At 42.2% G+C, this 22,357-nt stretch overlaps 1 protein-coding gene across 7 annotated transcripts in view; it reads left to right on the top strand.

The window, feature by feature from the left end:
* si:dkey-44g17.6 (guanine nucleotide-binding protein G(I)/G(S)/G(O) subunit gamma-12) overlaps window positions 1-21,902 on the top strand; it is a 46,856-nt gene extending 24,954 nt beyond the window's left edge. For 6 of the 7 annotated variants that reach the window (XM_010872070.3, XM_010872069.3, XM_010872068.3 and 3 more), the window contains exons 3-4: window positions 15,308-15,414; window positions 17,065-21,902. In XM_010872070.3, the coding sequence (XP_010870372.1) occupies window positions 15,322-15,414; window positions 17,065-17,190 (219 nt within the window). In that variant the 5' untranslated portion in view covers window positions 15,308-15,321 and the 3' untranslated portion in view covers window positions 17,191-21,902. Of the gene's footprint in view, window positions 1-11,223; window positions 11,338-15,307; window positions 15,415-17,064 lie in introns of those variants that run through there. The other variant, XM_034293979.1, reaches the window with a different exon arrangement.
* The last annotated feature ends 455 nt before the right edge of the window (window positions 21,903-22,357 follow it).

Genomic DNA, 22,357 nt, shown 5'->3' on the forward strand with positions numbered 1-22,357 from the left:
TAGTTGTCATTTCTCCATCACTCTCTCTTTCTTGTAACATGAATCTCAGTCTCGCTGGGAGAAAAAGAATACAGGCCAGGTGAACCTTAAGGAGTTTCGTTTTCATTTTGATCTAGTTCTGCATCAGTTTCCAAGAACTGGCATGACACCCGTAACAGTGAAGTGATTAACATAACAAGGACCAGATCTGAAAATCCTGGAGTTATTGCACAAATTGTCCAGATTCCAGTAATCACTGCATGATTTTAGTTGATTGTCAGATTTAAGGGCCTACTCATTTCATGCAGATATCCAGATCCTATCTAAGAACACACAATGCGTTTAGGAGGACTTATTGGTCAGCTTGGCATTTCAGTTGTTGTACAGTATGTGGACGGGATGTCTGGGAGTTTCCTATATGTTGACTGTACATTGTCCATGTGTGCCTCTTGTCCATCCGCACACTGACAGATCTCTGTGCTCGTTTGAGTGCAGACGCTGCGGTGTGAACAGGATAGACGTGCATCTTTGTGTGACGTACGAGTTGTAATGAGGACTAGAGGTGAGGAATGGTGCAGGACTGCAGGGCGCTGTAAGACAGGTGGCTTCCAGGAAGAGAGAAGTTACGCTGGCCAGCTATGATGACCACAGATCCTCACTTAAAACGGGCAGAAAGAGGGAGGAGGGAGAGAAACTTCCCACCTAGGGCTTTGGGAAGTTTCAAAGACCAAGGAGTGAGAAGAGGTTGGGGGGGGGGCATTCCTGCAAGTGAAGTCGCTGCCCCCCCTCCTCTCCCTCCCTTTCTCCCTACTTGTATCTTCTGTTAGGCTTGGTGCAGAACACTTCCCACATAGTGACAAAATATTTGATGGTCTACCGCCAATCAGGTTTTAATTTCCTAATGGTGTGTCCTTTGCATGCTGCATGATAACATTCTTTATGATCAGTTAGGCTGGTTATGCCTGGTGGTGTTCAGGTAGTGGGGTAAAGTGGCATGTCATGTTGTAGCCAGTGTTTCTCTGAACACCCGACCTCTCAGATAACATGTTGATACATACTTAAGTTATCTCATCAACAAGGTTGTGCAACCTTAAATTCCTCTGTGTGAAAACTGAATACTCCTTTGCAATAACTGGTTGTGCCACCTTTAGCTGAAATTACTGCAACCGAATGCTTCCTGGAGTTCTTAATCAGTCTCTCACACATTGCTCTTTCATGTAGAACTACTTTAACTCAGTGACATTTGTGGAGGTTTGAAACTACACATTTCAAATCCTGCCACAATTTCAGTTGATTTCATGCCTGGACATTGACATCCTGAAGTAGTGTCAACATGTTATGTATTTGGTCTCTCAGGTTACCTTGATCTAATTTTAGGTTTTTACGTATCTACAGTGGGGAGAACAAGTATTTGATAGACTGCTGATTTGCAGGTTTTCCCACTTACAAAGCATGTAGAAGTCTGTCATTTTTTGTCATAGGTAGTCTTCAATTGTGAGTGATGGAATCTACAACAAAAATCCAGAAAATCACATTGTATGATTTTAACTAATTTATTTGCGTTTTATTGCATGAAAAGCAGAACTTAATATTCGGTACAGAAACCTTTGTTTGCAATTACAGAGATCATATGTTTCCTGTAGTTCTTGACCAGGTTTGCACACACTGCAGCAGGGATTTTGGCCCACTCCTCCAAACAGACCTTCTCCAGATCCTTCAGGTTACGAGGCTGTTGCTGGGCAATACGGACTTTCAGCTCCCTCCAAAGATTTTCTATTGGGTTCAGGTCTGGAGACGGGCTAGGCCACTCCAGGACCTTGAGATGCTTCTTACAGTTGCCCTGGCTGTGTGTTTCGGGTCGTTGTCATGCTGGAAGACTCAGCCACGACCCATCTTCAATGCTCTTACTGCGATACATGGCCCCATCCATCCTCCCCTCAATACGGTGCAGTCATCCTGTCCCCTTTGCAGAAAAGCATCCCCAAAGAATGATGTTTCCACCTCCATGCTTCTCGGTTGGGATGGTCTTCTTGGGGTTGTACTCATCCTTCTTCCTCCAAACATGGCGAGTGGAGTTTAGACCAAAAAGCTCTATTTCTGTCTCATCAGACCACACAACCTTCACCCATTCCTCCTCTGGATCATCCAGATGGTAATTGGCAAACTTCAGATGGGCCTGGACATGCGCTGGCTTTAGCAGGGGGACCTTACGTGTGCTGCAGGATTTTAATCCATGATGGCGTAGTGTGTTACTAATGGTTTCCTTTGAGACTGTGGTCCCAGCTCTCTTCAGGTCATTGACCAGGTACTGCCGTGTAGTTCTGGGCTGATCCCTCACCTTCCTCATGATCATTGATGCCCCACGAGGTGAGATCTTGCATGAAGCCCCAGACCGAGGGAGATTGACCGTCATCTTGAACTTCTTCCATTCTCTAATAATTGCGCCAACAGTTGTTGCCTTCTCCCCAAGCTGCTTGCCTATTGTCCTGTAGCCCATCTCAGCCTTTTGCAGGACTACAATTTTATCCCTGATGTCCTTACACAGCTCTCTGGACTTGGCCATTGTGGAGAGGTTGGAGTCTGTTTGATTGAGTGTGTGGACAGGTGTCTTTTATACAGGTAACAAGTTCAAACAGGTGCAGTTAATACAGGTAATGAGTGGAGAACAGGAGGGCTTCTTAAAGAAAAACTAACAGGTCTGTGAGAGTCGAAATTCTTACTGGTTGGTAGTTGATCAAATACTTATGTCATGCAATAAAATGCAAATTAATTATTTAAAAATCTTACAATGTGATTTTCTGGATTGTAGTTGAAGTGTACCTGTGATAAAAATTACAGACCTCTACATGCTTTGTAAGTAGAAAAACCTGCAAAATCGGCAGTGTATCAAATACTTGTTCTCCCCACTGTATGTGATAATAATCAGATAAAAAAATTTAGAAACTCTGAAAGTAATTTCTTTCACATCACTGTATATGCCTATCATGATATGAGAGGCAAGTACCTCTGGGACTGGTTAACCTCATATTGACAAGGTATTTTCCCAAAATAAGGGATTTTACATTTCATATGCTTGAAACCTTAGGGAATCCCTACCCTAAGCCTATTACAACAAAGGCTGGTTTAACAGCCATACTTTAAGTCCTTTATAGCTTGACAATTTAATGATATTATGCTTTTGACCATAATATATTGTTGTTGATAGAGTTGCTCAACAAAATGATTAACACTTCTGGTATTATGATGAGGAAGTCTAATGCATGTATGCAACCCAACCTCTGGAGAAATGTGACCAGTCAGAGGGTTCCAGAATGTTCATTGACTGTTACATTTGTGAGCAGTAACAGTGAATGCATCTACTTTCCTTCTCTTTGTAACAGGTCTTGGTCCAGCTACTATGAAGCAACAGTGTAAAGACATGCTCTTTAAAAATTGTCCACTATTTTGGAATTGACGATGTTTGACATAAAACAGTTTACAGGAGGCCATGTATTAGCATTCATGCTGTCTGTATATACATAGTAAAGCCATACAATTACTTACCATGATGTGAACTGTAAACACCTGAATGCATGTGCGTACTCACACCCACACACACACACACACACAGATTTTAACACCAAGTACACACAGCCATTTGATGGATTCTACCTGGACGGTTGTTTTTACAAGCATGTTGTTGTATCTTTTGAACCAGTTCTTCTAGAAGTTTTTCTTGCACACTGACTTTGCATGCAAGCCCTTTAATGAGCTTGTGTTTTTTTCCCAAACTATTAGACAAGTGTCACGCAGATGCAGTGCTGAATCTGTTGCCAAGGATTTGTCCTATTTATGCTTTGTGTTGACTGAGTCGCGCTAAAACGGATCTGTGTCACTCTCCTTTCAAATGTCCTTTAAAGTACTGTTTTGCTCTCCTCACAAAGGAACACTGCTTCCTGGTTTCACTTTCTTTACAAATGTATATTCTCTTGCTCCATTTCCCAGTATCGCCATATATAGAAGGCTGTGTTCTTCTGTGTAGATTTACTGCTATATGTTTTGTTTTTGCAGCTTTATGAGTTATGGCACCGTTAAAACCCTATATAGTTATGTTCTAAGACTTGGTGCATTTGACAGGCCCTGATAACAGACCCTTGAGGACTTCAGCACTTCAGCATCCATCTGATCTGATGCATAAAAGATCAGCGAGTGAGAATGTCTGTGCATGTGTGTGTGTGTGTGTGTGTGGTAAAGATCCTCAAAGAGTTTGAACCGGACCACATTTCCCTGGATGTTCCCAGGTCAGCCTACTGGCAGTGCAGGAATCCCAAATCAAACCCTATTCCTTCAATGACTGAAGCCCAACCGGGCAGAGGTAGGGCACTATTTAGGGAATGGGCTTTGATGGCAGTGTCATGCTCTTTCCTCACTGTTGCTACCATGGAAACCGGGATGATGTAGGACACTGACATGCCCCACGCCTCATCTGCTGCTGTTGTCATTTGCATCGGAAATGACCGTCATTCTTAGTCAAATAGTCTAAATATACAGGCTGTGTGGCTGACAGTGGCCAGCTCTGTAGTGTTATTCCCTTGTCTGCACCCAACGGAATTGGCGGTTAATGACAACATTGATTTCTGTGTATTGTTATAAAAGTTCTGACATTATCTGTTATTGTCATGAAAACACAGTCATAATCAGGGGTGGCGCATATTGGCTACGGTGGACAGGTGGATTTCGGATAGGGGCTGCCTTGTCTCGTCGCACTCCAATGACACGTTTTGAAAGGTTAATCATTGGTTTAGGTAATAATCAATCACACATTCTGCATTCACAGATCTAGCATGTTGTGACTCACCCATATCCATTAGTTCCAGTACTGGGAGTTCCTGATTACTGTAAAGAGAGGAAAGGTTAAATGACTTCAGCCAGTTACCTTGAAGGGATTGTATGCAGAGTTTGAACTTTGCACATGATGTACACCAGTGTTTTGTTATGAAATTGCACACCACGTCAGGAAGTAGAAGACACTGAGTCTGTTTGTGAAAATGACTAATTTAGAAAACACTTCTACTGATTGTTGTTTACACATTGGAAAGCTCATGCTGATCTGCAACAGGTCTCAGTTAACATTCAGACTGGTGACAATGTTCTGTGTGCTCTGCTGCCAATATTAACAATAGTTCCTTGTTACACAAGAAATGAAAAGTCGTTTTTTTCAACTGCTCCACGCGATATCCTGGTAGCTCCTGGTAGCTCCTGGTAGCTCATTTCCAAAGGCTCTGAGGGATTTAAGCAAATTATTCTTAACTGCGGTATCATCCGGCCAGGCCTGTGTGCTGTGCAGTCGTGGGAGTTGTACTCTCCTTTCCTGAGAGGTTGAAGGGAGGCAGGCAGCCAAGGAAGGGTCAAGGTCAGGGGCATTAGACCAGTTCTACAGTATACAGTATACTAAGGGCTGCTGTTACAAGTGGCTGTATTGCATTAAACATGGGAATGTTCTTTCAAATGTCAGCAGAATTCCTACAGACAATATTGCAGCTAAAACCTCCGCATATCTGTGAGTGAAATATGTTTGCTGCGTCTTGTTGCTTTTACGTAATACCCTGAGAGTCAAGCAAAGCTGCCAAGAGAAACAGTTCAAACTAAATGATGACAAATATTTTACTCAAATTTCTATGGTAACCCCCACCTTGTCCAAACAGAAATCCTTGTAGTAGCTTATACAGTATCACTTACGTAACAGGTTAATGCACACGCACATGTATGCGCTTATGTACGCATGTTGGTCATCATGGGTGCTTGTGGTTGATGGAGCGGGAGGCGCTTTGATGAGAATTGTTGCTTTGCTACAAAGTTCTATGCAATTGTTTGTTTGGCTCCGATTGTTATTATTAGCCTATTAGTATTACTTTTTTTTATTGTGGTGAAAAATTTTTGGAAACCGGGACATTTTAGTGTTTTACAGATATTTGTCGGGATAATGATATAATAATAATGTATAACCCTAAAATCTACCATTAGGTCAGATTGTCAAATGCATGTTCAAGTGTCAGACAACACTCTGAAGCTTAGATTCTTGGTAAAGCTAATGGTTAAAGGGATAATGATGCTTTGTGCCATAGCAGACAGGGTTAACCATTTATTCATAATCCATATCCCAAGTGTCTCTTTCTTTCCTTTCTTCCTCTTATTCATTTTCCCTCCCTCCCTCCCTCCCTCCCTCCCTCCCTCCCTCCAAGACAAGCAGTAGGTTGGGGTTTCGAAGTAAATGGTGTCTATTATGCATTGTGACGGTTAGGAAAGTATGCAGAATGATGTTAAAGCGAGTAGACTAAGCAACTGGAAGGAAAACATGAACATGAATGTTCCTCACCACAACTCTCCCAGTTTGTGAGCTGTTGAATTGCTGGGTAGGGTATATAAAAAACCCTGTCTAATTTGCGTTGCTGTCTTCATTGTTCTAAGGTAAGCATTTGGGTCGGTCTAAACCGAGATTAAAAAGCCTCCGAAGGACCTGCATAGTGTTGTGTGCGAGGCCTTCTCATTATGTTGCCTCAAAGTAAATGGACTGCATGCAACAGGTTCAGTTTGCATGACACCCCCGCTAGTCCCCCATTCATCCTCCTCTGTGTGTGTCTATCTGTGAGTCTCTTTTTGTGTCTTTCTGTGAGTCTCTTTGTGAGTGTCTCTGTGAGTGTCTCTGTGTGTCTCTCTCACTGTCTCTCTCACTGTCTGTGTGTTTCTCTGTGTTTGTGTCTGTGTGTGGCTGTGTGTGTGTGTCTCTGTGTGTGTCTCTGTGTGTGTCTCTGTGTGTGTCTCTGTGAGTCTCTCTGTGTGTCTCTCTGTGTGTCTCTCTGTGTGTCTCTCTCACTGTCTGTGTGTTTCTCTGTGTTTGTCTCTGTGTGTGTCTGTGTGTGGCTGTGTGTGTTTTTGTGTGTGTGTGTTTGTCTCTGTGTGTGTCTGTGTGTGGCTGTGTGTGTGTGTGTGTGTGTCTCTGTGTTTGCCTCTGTGTGTGGCTGTGTGTGTGTGTGTGTGTGTGTGTCTGTGTTTGGCTGTGTGTGTGTTTGTGTTTGTGTCTGTGTGTCTCTGTGTTTGTCTCTGTGTGTGGCTGTGTGTGTGTGTGTCTGTGTGTGGCTGTGTCTGTGTGTGTACACTGCACAGTTATGCACCCATATGGACAAAGCTGTCATTGATGTTACATCTGGTCATAGACACTGTGCCAGACAGACTCTCTCTCCCTAATGCAGTTAAAATACATTTCTGCAGAGATGATCTCGTTTAGCTACAAATTTCCACGGTTGAGAAGACCAATGACGATCCAAAGAAAACATATTGAATGAAGATAAAATATATTGTGCTGCTAGAAGGAAAACGATGCACATCTCCATCAATGTGGTGAAACCCCACCTGGCTCTAGCCTTTCGCTCGTTTGCCTGTCCATTGCCTGGCTCATAAATGGAGAATAACTACACTTCAAAGCGAGCCTTAATCCACGGACTTCACCGTCCGTCTCCCGGCAGGGAGGGGTCTATGTACACTGGAAGACATGATGAACTGCCACTGTGTTTTACATCAAATCCTACATCAAAGGCGTGCAACTCACACAGCTTTGATTCTTTTCTGACTGACTGGCAGTCCGTTGTGTGGTGTGGGAAAGCCCATACGTATCGTCACCCGGCGAGATTCCGAAACGGAGACAAGAGAACCTGTTTGTCTTGGCATGAATGCCCAGGTGGGAATAAGAGACGGAGGAAAGGGTGAGAACATGGTGTGCTTGTGTTCTCCTGCCTTTGACCCCGCTACCTGAGGGAGCAAACACAGATGAGCCATGCCTGAGACCCGCACGACTGTGACTCAGAGGTTAGCAGACCTTCTGTCTGGTGAAGTAGACTGCAGGTGTGTACAGTACATGAAGCCTCTTGTCCCTGAAGGCACCACATTCACTCTGTAGTACACTACTTTTGACCCAGTCTCAAAGGAGAGCGCTTAAGATATGCAAGAGCGAGTTTGATCCCGTTGTTGCAGGGAATTTGAATGTGTACAGTATTCAACGTTTAAAAACACCTCAAGAGTAATTCCCTCTTTATATTCCACTTGTTTACTGTTACTGCAGGATTGTCTTCCTGCTATGGGATAGTGGCTCAAATGGAGATATGGCATCTGTCAATTGGGCCCCTGTTGCATATTGCCTGTGATCTTGGCTGACTTCACATAGAAGTCCAACTCAGTTAGCGAGACGTCCAAGTCAGTTGGAGACTCAAATTGCACTGATTATCTGTCAAAATCACCTCCTACGCTCAATGCTAATCCCTGCCTGATTCTCCTTCCTGTTACATTGGTTATCATTAGGTCTCATTCCTGAATTATCTGTAGTCCTCCTAAAGTCTGTGTGGTGCTTTTCCACTAGACCAGGGTCTTTCCTCCCTCTGCATGTCTGACTAGCGGCTTGTCATCATGGACAGTTTGTCTCCCAGTCCCAGATAGCATCTGGCTGTCTGAGATTAGTACCCATGAAGGTGCAGTTAAACTTGTAAAGGAAAGCTACTGGACCCCGTTCTTGGTGCCGTCATTTAGCAAATCACACTCAGTCAGTCTGGCAGCATCAGTAAGTGTCTAGCTCCACTGATAACACGTCTGCATTGTCCCTCTGGGGCTCAAGTCTGCCCCGAGCTTTGAAGGTCCCGTGTAGTTTCTTTGTGTCATTATATTGTAGTAGCCTCCTTCAGGATTTCACAATGACCCTAGGGGGTGAAGCCAGGCAGCTGATTGGTGAGCAGGATAGATAAAGGACCTGCTCATTCTCTTTTGGCCTATCAGTTAGGGAGTGATTCTTCCACAGCCTGCCGTTTGGGGACTGTGTAACGGTGGCGGGGTGAGATTCAGATGGATAAGTCAACAGAGCGTCTTAAACTCCCATGATCCTCCAGTTAGCCGGATGGAGACTGAGCAGCTCACAGCTCAGCAAAGTCTCTTGTCTTACAATTGTCTCTCGCTAATTAAGCCAGTGTACATTTTGTGCTGTGTATTAAAAATATAATGACAAGTAATCACAGTGAACACAGTACTATGTCTTAGGTAAGTGGTTTATTAGTGTTGGGATGTCTTTTTGGGAAGCAGGTGTGCCACAATTATAGTTGACATTTAAGTAATTTAGCAGACTTTGTTATGCGGAGCTACTTATTGGACAGTGACTGGTTTTTCCAGGGGACATCGCCTGTCAGAGCTTGCTCTTTGTTTGACCTCAGAAACCTCCTTTTTCTGGTGTAGTGACAACCACCTGAGTAAACACCACATCTACACAAACATGAAACCAGTGCCTCAGTGTCCCCAGAGTGGAGCATTAGTATGACAGTACTGTCAATGTTGCAGTCTGGTGTAGTATATCATTGCATGGCTTCAATCGGCATTACTAAACAATCCTATCTGTGGTCCCGAGAGGTGGCCGGGAAGCAGGATAGCGTACCCCACCAGTAAGACATTCCTGAAGATGGCCATTCCAAATCCCGGACCCTTGGGCTGCCTTTTCCTAAATCGGAGAGCAGAGCAGGGAGGTAACCCAGTTGGCTGGCTGTTTGTTTGTAAAGTGAGAGTCTGTGAATGCCTTGACTAAGTCCCTCCAGCGACGCCGACTGGGGAGGCCCCACTGTGAGGTTTTCCTGCCCAGGAGCAGAGAGTTATTTCAGGGCCAGACTATGCATCAAAGAAAGGGGGTGGTTCCTCCTCAGTGTGTCAAACTCTGACTCACAAATGGCACCCTAAAAATGGCCACAGTATATAGGGAATAGGGCCCCACATAGTCATAGGGCCAAAAGTAGGGCTCTAAATAAGGTTTTGTTTGGGACGCACAAGGGTGTTTTCAGAGGACAGCCAATTGGAATGGCTTCTGCCAATCTTACTAACTTGATTTGTTTACTCCCACTGAAGCATAGCTTGGCTGTGGACAACAGCTTTCAGGTCGTGCCAAACCTCAGGGAAAGACCACCGGCGGCCCAGAGGTGTGTGTGTGTGTGTGTGTGTGGTCTGGCGGTGCTGGGCACCTGTGCTTCTTGACTAGCCATGTTAGGTGGACCATGACCTTTGGTGGTCTTACCAGGTGTGGAGCATCCAGGTCCAACGGTAAAAACACAACCCAATTAGCCCCCGGTCTGGACCACCTGGAGACAGTTGCACCAGACACCCAGCTGTTGTGTGGCACCCATAAGGCAACGGTTAGAAGCAGTGCTCCATACAGGGTACAGTTCCTACTTTATACGCTAACAGTACATTCCTAAAGGAGAGACAAAGCATGACTGAATGTGAAGCCTCTTTGGTCGATTTCCCTTAGATTCTCCCTTTTGTGCTGATACAGCATTAGCCTGATTAATCAGCCTTTGCCACAGGGTCACTTCGAGTTGAGACAAAACACATCTAAAAAACGGCGTGGCTCTAAATGAGCCCGCGTCATTGTGTCGACTGAACAAAAGCTGGTTGTGAGTGTAGCAGACAACAGCACACAGACCACTGAGCCTCAAGTACCACCTCTTTACGCTCCAAGCCCCGGCTGCTAGCGTCATGCTGTGTCTAATGAAGGTCTTTAGACATTGGACACTTAGTTAGGAGTCCATGTCAGACCCAGCCATTAGATTATGACCGTTCTGTGTCCACTCCACCCTCGTCTTGCCAGTGTAGTGGTTTGGCTGCTGTCTGTTTATAACCCACGGTTCCGTAAAGAACACAGACACGACCATGAAAGCACTCAAGGGTCTACCCAAGCAAACGCAAAAAAAGCACTAAGGCCAAGTCTAAAGGGCTCGTGATATGTTGAAAAGCATTTGAAGACCTATTAATTTGAGGATATTTGCGGCGTGGTAGAGGAGGAGGCATCTTTGATTATTTCAAAGATTCAGTGAAAATCCTCATGTCAAATGAAGGGAAGACTGTTGAGTCTGTTTTTTAGACTGTGGTCCAAAAAGTGTTTATTTGTCAAGATTCTTTGTTTCTATTCCTATGCTTACCCCTGGTGGTTCTGATGCTTTATGTTCCCGTCTGTTTGGGTTAGTAATCACCTCTGCTGCTCACTACTCTTCCGTTCTGTTCTATTTTTAAAAGCGGAACATATTTAATCATTTATACTTCAGAGGCCCCAGGGAACTGAACTGGCTGTCTGGTTTGGAATACAGCTTCCTGTGAAGGGGAAGAGGAAAGGAGTGGGCTGCTAGGGTGATAAGAGAGATGGATGCTTCCGATGGCGGTTGCTCTATCCACTTTGTACTGGGCTGCACTGCGGCTAGCTACAGATGACTGGATTCAATTTCCGCTTCCTTCCGTACGTCCTCCTCCTTAAACCTCCCAGCCATTAGAGAAGTGGAATCCCTGATTGAGGAGCTCAACACTAAGGTTATTGTTGATATTGTATTCTCATTTGGGGTCATTGTTCACGTTTATACTTAGGTGTTTGAGGTTTATTGTTGGTTGAGAAGGAGCTGTGGCCTGGGTTCAAACCCACGCTCCAGCAATACATGTGAATCCTAACCACTGTACCACCCTAAGCCACAGAGAACAGGCAAATTAATAGAAATAATTGTTATCCACACAAGGGCAGTGAAATCTTTAATGTTTGTGGGTGTGTGTGCCCCCCATACTTGTGTGCGCCTGTGTGTGCGTGTGCGCCTGTGTGTGGGTGTGCATGCGTGCGTGCGTGCGTGCGTGTGCGTGCATGTGCGTGCGTGTGTGTTTGTCTTTCTGAGGATAATTTTATTATTCTTATAATGTGATTAATTTGTTGTTCCTGTACCTGACCTAGACAGCTGCTGACCTAGACTTCCAGACTCCTTCAAGTACTGTACTTTACTGTTGACCTATGTCTTGACCCAGAAACGAGCTCCTTCTCAGTCAGTCTGGATGCACAGGTTCCAAAGGTCACAGAGAAACCCGGCAGACCAGTCGCACTCCTTGAACAGTCTCAACACCCCAGGCAGTCTCTTTAATACGAGACCCACTGTCCTCAGGCATTGTCATCCCATGCTGTGGGTGAATTGATTGCGCAACTGCTTCCCTCGTGGCTCCTCTGTATCTGATTATATGCATTAGCTTGTCTCTAGGTTGCTGGTTGAGTAAATTGCAGATTATCTTCTGACTGTCACTTTTGGGAAGTTACTGTAAAGAGGAATGACGGTGGGGTAACAGCTGTTGGTAGCCTTAGTGCTGCGTTTGGCCTTTTGTCAAAGCTCTCTTTCTGAAACTGAGCTATCTTGGTTAATTTTCCAACGTACCCTGTTGTGCTGAAGAAGCTGGGGCATATTTAATGACACCGTTATACAGGGTTCTGCTGCCCTATTTGGAGGTACACATCAGGGTTTTATTTAAAGGGGCCATACATTTAGGTCCGGAAATATTTGGACACTTACAGCTTCTTTATTATTTTTAGGACGCTTAGGAATTGCAACCATTTTCATACAAAGTCCCCTTATTTCAGAATTAACACAATCATAAATAAATATCCCAATACACTTCAGAATTCATCCGCCTGCTTCTGTCAACTGTCACATCATCAATAAACACTAGTGACCCAGTGCCATTGGAAGCCATGCATGCCCATACCATCACACTGCCTCCACGTGTTTTACAGATGTTGTGGTAAGCTTCGGATCATGAGCCGTTCTAAGCCTTCTCCATACTTTTTTCTTCCCAATCATTCTAGTACAGGTTGATCTTTGTTTCATCTGTCCAAAGAATGCTGTTCCAGGACTGGGCTGGCTTCTTTAGATGCTTTTTGTCAAAATCTGGCCTTTCTATTCTTGAGGCTTATGAATGGTTTGCACCTTGTGGTGAACCCTCTGTATTTGCTCTCGTGAAGTCTCCTCTTTATGGTACACTTAGATAATGATATCCCTACCTCCTGGAGAGTGTTCTTCACTTGGCTGGATGTTGTGAATGGGTTTTTCTTTACCATAGAAAGGATCCTATGATCATCCACCACTGTTGTCTTCCGTGGATGTCCAGGCCTTTTTGTGTTGCAGAGTTCACCAGTGCATAATTTTTTAGTGCATAATAGCCCACACCTGTCCATGAAACAGCTTTTGAGTCAATTGTCCAATAACTTTTGGTCCTTTTAAAAAGTGGTGTAATTCTTAAACCCTTCCACCAATGTGGATGTGAATACCCTACAATTACACCTGAGAGACTGCACTTTAAGCCTATATTAATTATTTAACTGTAACTTGAATATATTTTGGTGAATAGCCAAAATAACAAAACTTGCGACTGTGTCCAATTATTTCTGGACCTAACTGTATTTGAGATTTCTACAGTACTGATAGCATAAATACAAGCATTAATGACCCAATGACATCTGCATTTCATGTTTTAAGAAACTGTTTTAAATATATTTTTCTATAAAGGGCCTGTAATATTACCCATTTAAACTTTCTCAGACGTTTATCAGTTTGCATTAACTTGTAGTCTCCTCTTACTTTAGAGTATTTTGTACTATTCCCAGGGTTCTGATTAAATAGGGGATTGGGGTGTTTGACCCCCCTAATTAAGACTTGGGCCCCCACAAATGTGGTGAAAACAAGTCGAGTGGGTCGAAACATTTATATATATGGTTCTTACCTGTAGATGTGTTGTGATGCTCTCTCTCCTTTCAAGGCAGTCCCTTGGTTAAGCTAGCATGTGTAAAAGTAATTGATTCTAGCTTTAACTGTATGGAAATGACCATCGAAAATTGTTACCATATTCATGAGTTTGGCCGTTAGTTGAGGTCGGCAAAAACAACCGTTACTTGCTGTGTGCCTATGGCTTGTCATTTCATTACCAATATTAAATGTCATATATTATCTAATGTTAGATAACACTGGTGCTCAGTCATGAGCGGTGAGACAATGGAAGATTAGTTGCTGTACATGTATGCTTTATAATCGAAAAGGATAAATCACACACAATGTGTGGGCAGGTGCATGAAAGAGAAGAACATACATTGAAAAAAGATAATCTTGCACACTGTCTCTGCTCGCAAGTGTTAAAATTTTAATGCAACGTTTTGATCAAAAGACTTTTGTCAGGCATAACAACAGTGATGAACAGGGTATATATTTATATATGACACACATGCATATCTACACAAAAAACAGCACATAGTTACGCTCAGTCATGACATCATATTTGTATAATTGCAATAATAATGTTAATGTGTTAATGTGTATGCAAGCAAATAATTAACCAATTAATCCCTCATGGTATAAAGCAAAAAATCATAGTTTCATAACTCTATCAATGAGTGTGTGTTTATCATCATACAGCTGAATGCATTTTGAATGCATTTTGAAACATTAGCCTAGCTACTACTTCGAGGCATAGACCACCCATAAATCTGCCAAATTTGTCAGCTGTTTTCTTACCTGGAAAATAATCTAATAGTCTAAGTAAGGAAACAGCTGACAAATGTAGATTATTCAATCAATCAATCAATAAAATGTGTTCATAAAGCCCTTTTTACAACAGCAGTTGTCACAAAGTGCTTTTACAAAAACACCCGGCCTTAAACCCCAAGGAGCAAACAACAGTAGTGTTAAATTTCAGTGGCTAGGAAAAACTCCCTAAAGAAGGCCGAAATTTAGGAAGAAACCTAGAGAGGACCCAGGCTCAGAGGGGTGATTATTGAGTGGTCTATGCCTTTAATGTCAGACACAGGCCTAGATGCTGTATGGTGGTAACACATCTGCCTACCTCTTTGGCATGTTGATAGTGTCTTTGGTTCTGGTACAGCACTGTGTGGGTCTGTGTTTGAGCGCTAATGTTGTGTGTGTGTGTGGGTCTGACTAGCTGACAGTTTTGCTCTAGAATACATTTTGGTGACCCTGACTACCAAATTTGTTGTGTGGTTTGTGCCCCATGAGCTGGTGTAATGGATTGGATAAATCATCATCTACTGCACAGACTGCTGACATTATGTTAGATACTGCAAGGATTGTAAGACTTCAGTTCACTGATGTACACGCCTTTGCTGTACTGGGTTCCCTCTATGCCCTGGAGAAAAAGTTGACCCCCCCCGATTGTCATTGTATAATTCACACTCTGACTATCTTCCACCCGAAACCACCATGGGCTAGCTAATCCTATTCCACTCTCGTTTTGTAAGCGAAGAGGAGGAGGAGACAAGTCATTGTTTAAAATTCAGTCTCATAAACGAGGGCGGGATTCTACAAAGTGCACCTCTAAATTATCTCTGATTTAGCTTTTTTCTATAGCTAAAGCCACTCCGACAAATTGCTGGTAGTTAATGTCCAATTCTGATTCTAACATTAATTGTACCTTTTCCATGGTGTTACACAATCACAAAGACTGAATTCAGTGTGTTTTCCCACAGGTGTGGAGACCAACATGTCATCCAAGATGCAGAGCTCCAATAACATCACCAGTGCCAGGCGGGCTGTCCAGCAGCTGAGAATAGAGGCTAGCATTGAGAGGATTAAGGTGAGAATAGAGGCCAGCATTGGAAGGATTAAGGTGAGAATAGCGGCCAGGATTGAGAGGATTAAGCTGAGATTGGAGGCCAGCATTGAGAGAATTAAGGTGAGAATTGAGCCCAGTATTTAGAGGATTAAGGTGAGATTGGAGACCAGCATTGAGAGGATTATGGTGGGAATTGAGCCTATCATTGAGAGAACTAAGGTGAAAAATTTAGGCCAGCATTGATAGGATTTAGGTAAAATTGGATGCCAGATTTGAGAGGATTAAGGTGAGAATAGAGTCCAGCATTGAGAGGATTAAGGTGGGAAAAGAGGCCAGCATTGAGAGGATTAAGGTGAGAATAGAGGCAAGTATTGAGAGGATTTAGGTGAGAATAGAGTACAGTATTGAGAGGATTACAGTGAGAAAAGAGGCCAGATTTGAGACGATTAAGGTGAGAATAGAGACATGTTTTGAGAGGATTATGATGAGAATAGAGGCCTGCATTGAGAGGATTAAGGTGAGAATAGAGGCCTGCATTGAGAGGATTAAGGTGAGAATAGAGGCCAGAATTGAGAGGATTGAGGTGAGAATAGAGCCCAGCATTGAGAGGGTTGAGGTGAGAATAGAGGCCAGCATTGAGAGGATTGAGGTGGGAATAGAGGCCAGCATTGAGGGTTTTGAGGCGAGAATAGAGCCCAGCATTGAGAGGATTAATGTGGGAATAGAGGCCAGCATTGAGAGGATTAAGGTGAGAATAGAGGCCAGCATTGAGAGGATTGAGATGGGAATAGAGGCCAGCAGTGAGAGTTTTGAGGTGTGAATAAAGCCCAGCATTGAGAGGATTAATGTGGGAATAGAGGCCAGCATTGAGAGGATTAAGGTGAGAATAGAGTCCAGCATTGAGAGTATTGAGGTGAGAATAGAGGCCATCATTGAGAGGATTGAGATGTGAATAGAGGCCAGCATTGAGAGGTTGAGGTGAGAATAGAGGCCTGCATTGAGAGTATTGAGGTGAGAATAGAGGCCAGAATTGAGAGGATTGAGGTGAGAATAGAGGCCAGAATTGAGAGGATTGAGGTGAGAATAGAGGCCAGCATTGAGAGGATTGAGGTGAGAATAGAGGCCAGCATTGAGAGGATTGAGGTGAGAATAGAGGCCAGCATTGAGAGGATTGAGGTGAGAATAGAGGCCAGCATTGAGAGGATTGAGGTGAGAATAGAGGCCAGCATTGAGAGGATTGAGGTGAGAATAGAGGCCAGCATTGAGAGGTTTGAGGTGAGAATAGAGGCCAGGATTGAGAGGATTGAGGTGAGAATAGAGGCCAGGATTGAGAGGTACACTTGTCAAACATAATAGATCATTTCCCAGACATGCGTACACGGAATTCCATTTTCCATCCGGCTAGAACGGACCTCTTTGACCTTATATGTGCTCCCCCATGAACTAGTGTTCTAAATATTCAATGTTTACTCAGAAACAACTAGAAGGAATATCAAATGCATTGCTTCATACCGAGGAGTGTTCCCACTAAATGATTTGTTATGGGAAGATTTAGGATTATCAGGCTGTATGAAGGATGTGCCTTTCTCAGGGACACCTGACTTTCCTTAACTGCCACTGCTCTACACCTATTGGCTGACGTAACCTACCTGCTATGACTGTTTCCTTCAGGTATCCAAGGCCTCAGCAGACCTGATGCACTACTGTGGAGAACACGCTAAATATGACCCTCTACTCATGGGCATCCCAGCCTCTGAAAACCCCTTCAAAGACAAGAAGCCATGCACTATATTATAGTAGTGGGAACATTTTAACAGATTTTTTGCTTTTTTTGTATGTTCTTTTATAGAAAAATATGTTATGCTAATACTGGTACACTATTTGCCTTAAGGCTAGTTCTGCCTCGCCCCCCACCCCTAGGGCCCATAGGGCTCTTATCAAAAATAGTTCAATATAATAGGGGACAGGTTGACATTAAAGATTCATAATACTCACCTGTAAAGAAGTGCTGTTTCGGTACCATCAAATGCATTGCTCCTTTCTCTTTGTTAGATAGAACTAAGACCAAAGAGCATCATAAGCCAAAATAGAAATAATTTGTGACCCAGAAACACAGGTTTAGTCAATTCAGTTCTAATTGCAAGGCTCCTCTGGATAGTAACTAGTGTTCTTTCCTATTGTTATCTCATATGCACTGGTGACCTATGCACTCTGTCCTCTGAACTAAGGACCAGCTGGGTTTGTGCTGTGGGTCCCAAACTCTGTGTAATGGTCAAATTAGCCTGGACATAGACAATAGCCCAAAGGCATAAAGGATTGCAGTTGCACCACACAAGTTAAACCTGTCAACTCTGATAGTGTCAGCCAGTTAGTAGCCACACACTGACTTCTTTGGGAAACAATCAGTATGTATGTTATAGATAAGCCTGTAATAAACCAGAATGTAAATCACCCACACCCATGACAGGAGGACATCAGTACCAGAGCTGATGAGCTATTTAATTATGGGTCTCTGTCACAAATTACACCCTATTCCCTATATAGTTAACTACTGTAGACCAAAGCCCAATGGGGTAGTTAAATGTAATGCACTGTAAAGGGAATAGGGTTGACTTTTTGGACTCACACTTTTTCTCCTCACAATCTGAGATGGTGGGCCAACAAAAGGTAATTGCCTTGGTGAAGTAGTAACACTTTAAAAGGGTGACGTATGTACTTTTACACCTTTACCCATTGTGATCTTTCCCATTTTGTTTGAAAGATTCCTCCTATTTGTGAAATGTTTAACTTTCTTCTAAGTGGCTTTGGCTTACCATAAATCCCCTCAGAAGTTGGTAGTGGTCTTGAAGGTGAAAGGATGATTCTTCTCTTTGTTAAACCTGCATGATTTTGCTCCTGCAAAGATAACATTAAAGATCCTTTTGTTTTCAGGTGTGGGTATGAAAGTATGACTAAGACTAACACAATGCTATGTATGTTTCTCATTCCTTTGCCTTAGAAACCAACCTTTTCTTTTTACTTTGCATAGTTGTTTGTATGTTCTTTAGAAGAGAGGTACATAGCGGACACATGCATATTGCAGGTCAGGGTACACTGATATTATAAACCATCTAACGGTGAGTGGAACATGCATCTCTACTTAGCCGAAGGAGAGGAATACGAGAGGTGTCTGTGCCATCTACACGACCCCTACCCAGCAGGTGAAACACACAAGGCTGTGAAATTCTGAAAAGGATGTTTCGCTTGACGGGGACAGATCTGACATCAGGGTGGCAATGTACACATTGTCTCGTTTGTGTTTGATTGCCATCCGTAATTGTTTCACTCAAATCACTTTTTATTCTGACAGGGATTGTGAGATTCCGTCTGTAACTGTGCAAACTGTTATTTCTTCTTGAAAGATAACATTCCATATTGCTCCATTTTTATATTTTATTTTAAGCTCTAACAATGGTCGAATAATGATAATTTGCATGGGAGTGTGCATTTGTGTGTGTGTGTGTCTGGGTATGTAACTGGCAAAACTTAAACGATTGTTTCTTAGATTTGTACCTAATTTACACAATCCAACTTTACCATACAGGGCCTTAATATTCAAATATTCTTGCCTCGACAACTCAACAATACCTTGCAGCCACACTCAAACAGCTGTAGTATACTAATACTGTGAGAATCACCTCCTTCCTCGTGGGTGCAGGAAGCACATCAATTCATTATTCCTATAATTTTAAATCCAGACAATACACAGTGTTTGGTATTAGGATGGTCACACTACAGTGTTTGTAGAGGCAGGCTGCAGAACCATCTGAAATGTTCCCACATCATGTTACGCTATGTCTCGAAATTCAATGCAATCTCTGCAACCCAGAACCATCTGATATTATTCTATTCATGTTACATAGTCTGTCCACAATAGATTATATTCTGTGACTTTAAAGACTTGCTTGAAGCATATCACTTTTATCTTATAGGTCTGTCAAATCTAAACTCTGGATGTGTTTTTAAACACCTGTATACATTAACTTTATATAATATATATCAAGGGTAAGAAACATAGATGATTTATTTGGCACCCCAACGTTGTGGGGGAAAAAATACATTTATTTTTACCTTATTTTTTGTTCTAGTCAAAAACAAGAACTATAACAATTTAGGAAATATGTTCCTGAGTATTATTACAAATAAAACAGCATACATAATTTAAATCTTTTTTGGTTATTTGCGCTGCAAGACTTTCTTTATTTATTACGTTCAGGCCATCCAGCCATCCAAAATCAGTCCATGGCTGACTCTGGATGCCTGTACATGTTATACTGTATAGGTTATTTTCATGTATGTTGCATAGATTTTTGCCAAATAGGTTTTTTCCCTATTGCTTTGGCACCAGTGTATAGTGCACATTCAAAACAACAAACTGAGTATAATTTTAATGCAGCATGTTTATTTTTATCAAAACCTTTTTGTGTACAATCACTTTCTTTGGTGTCTTCATTCATGAGACAACCATTGATCCAAAATATACCTATGGTTACTGTGCAATAACATGACACTGTACATTTATTTTATCACCAAAATACTTTTTTTTTAATATGAAGTCAATTTTAATTCAGTTGCAAAAGAAGAAATATCCTAAATTGCCCTTTGAATGTAATATGCTACACTACTTTAAACTACACTCTACTGTTTTCACATTAGGCAATAGTCTTGAAATACCCATTCACATGTACTGAAATCATACAGGCATTGATGCAAAGAAAATATGTATTGCTATATATAGTGCTGTCCTATAAATTGGAAGAGTAAACATAAGTTTTGTTGTTTTGCCTCTGTTTTCCAAGAACATTCTAGTTTTTGGCTCTGAAAAAACAGTTTTTTCTCCACACATTCCTCTTCCCATCATTCAGGTACACGTTCATGTTTTTTAAATCTGTCCACAATAACTTTTTTCCAGAACCTTGCAGGCACGTTTTTGTATTTGTTTGGTCATCCTATCTGTTTTTGAGGATTACCAGTGTTTTTCGCGCCTTGCAGTCCAGCCTCTGTTGTTGGGCTGGGGAAGTGTAGTGGCTGACACGTCCACACCTTCCTGGAGCGTGTTCACAGTTATTTGACGTTTTTTTGTTCATTATGTTTAGCACCCTTTGGTCATCTGCTGTAGAGGTCTTCCTTGGTCTACATCTTTGATTGATCTACAGTATTTCTGTTTCAGCTGCATCATGATGGCCCGCTTGACTTGCATTGACGCTACATTGTCTTTTTGGGGCTCCTGACAAAAAGTTTTTGGTCAGAGAGTTTTGCAGGCCAACAGTAACGCAGCTAAGACGGTGTGAAAGAAATGTGCGTAAGAGCCGATTGCCACTTCATTTTAACGGTGAAAGCTTTTGTTACAAATTAAAGCTGACAGTTTGTTCTTTAACCCCATCTTCATTGTATCTTTTTAAATCTGAAGTGCTAAAGTACATAGCCAAGACCACAAAACGTGTCATTGTCCAAATACTTGCCAATACTAATGTAGTGTACTTGCAATATAGGTGTACTGCAGCCTAATAAGAGTCAACAGAAACCAGAAACGTCCTATTTTCAGGTATACAGTCTATTCAACATATCTTACTTTACCCTGACCCAGATGTGGAGACCCAGTTCAAGCGTTTCTTTTACATCTGCCACATTTTTGGTATACTATAATCAAAGTAAACAAATAAACAAAACATAACATTTAGCAGACATTTGTTATAATCAAGCCCCTCTTGAGCATTTGGTCCATAGGTTTCCGTGCAAGTCGAAGTAAATGTTTTAATTGTGCTTCCCCTTTGTTTAAAAACCCTCATGTTATTCCAAACCCAGGCCTGAAGGAGGTTGGCATGCCCATTTGGAATGGATGGTTATATTGTTATTATGTAGAGCAGGTTTCATGAATACAGGTTATGCCTAGTCTTGGACCAGAAAATCCAGCTCAGTAGTGATTCTTCATTGAGCTGGATTTTTGTTTAGTACAGGGCAAAGCTTAATCTTTGTCGGCGAAACAGGTTTTTTGTGTATTTTGCAGTATTGCGTTGTTGCTATTTCTGTTGGTCCTGTGTGGCTCATCTACATCACCTTTGTGTGTTGGATTCCAGCTGGGGTCACATACAAAACTGCGTGGACTCACTGTTGTCACTTTTGATAAAAGTACCTTCCAAGTAGAGAGCTTATATTACAATTACATCAGATGTTTGTAAAATCTTAATAGATTAAATGATTATTAATTATGAGCAGTCAGATGAAGTAATAGTATTATGTATTTTAACAATGAGCAGATAATGAACGCAAAATTATTATGGGCTTAGTGTTGTAAAAAGCAAGGACTTTATATGAACATGTATTACAAACTAAACTGCTGTATTTCTAAATGAATCACGGATGATTTTGTGTTGTACTTGAAAATGTGTTTAGTTGGGAAACCTCTACGTTTTTAGTAATCTGTTTTAAGTTTTGTACTAACTGTTGTGGAAAATGTATAAATTTTTCATATATTGTAACATTTTATTCCCAATTTTATTCCTAAAGTGTTAATAAATGTCTTCAAGTACATCATTTTGATCATTGTTGATCCCTCCCTCCCTCCCTCCATCTTTTTCTGTTTGTCTCCATGCTGGCAGGTTTAATGTTACAGGCAGTAAACAGGCCTGCCTGCATTTGTTGGCCCTCTGATGTTCTGGCCATGTTCCCCATGTGATACTAAATGACACATTTTGGAGATGTGATTCTCCCTGGTTGTGTTACCAGTCAGCTGGACAGAAAGAAAGGCTCTTGGATCATCTGTATGCTGAGGGTGGGGGCCGGGAAGGCTTTTGTCCAATATTGATTAGACTGACACGGCATCCAAGGCATCCATGCCATGCCTTGGCATTTTCTGAAAGACTATCATGTTACACGTTTCTTCTGGGAATGTACTCTTCCCCCTCCATACTTCACCTGACCCCTG

This window comes from Esox lucius, chromosome 8, assembly GCF_011004845.1.
Source record: "Esox lucius isolate fEsoLuc1 chromosome 8, fEsoLuc1.pri, whole genome shotgun sequence".
Classification (NCBI taxonomy): domain Eukaryota; kingdom Metazoa; phylum Chordata; class Actinopteri; order Esociformes; family Esocidae; genus Esox; species Esox lucius.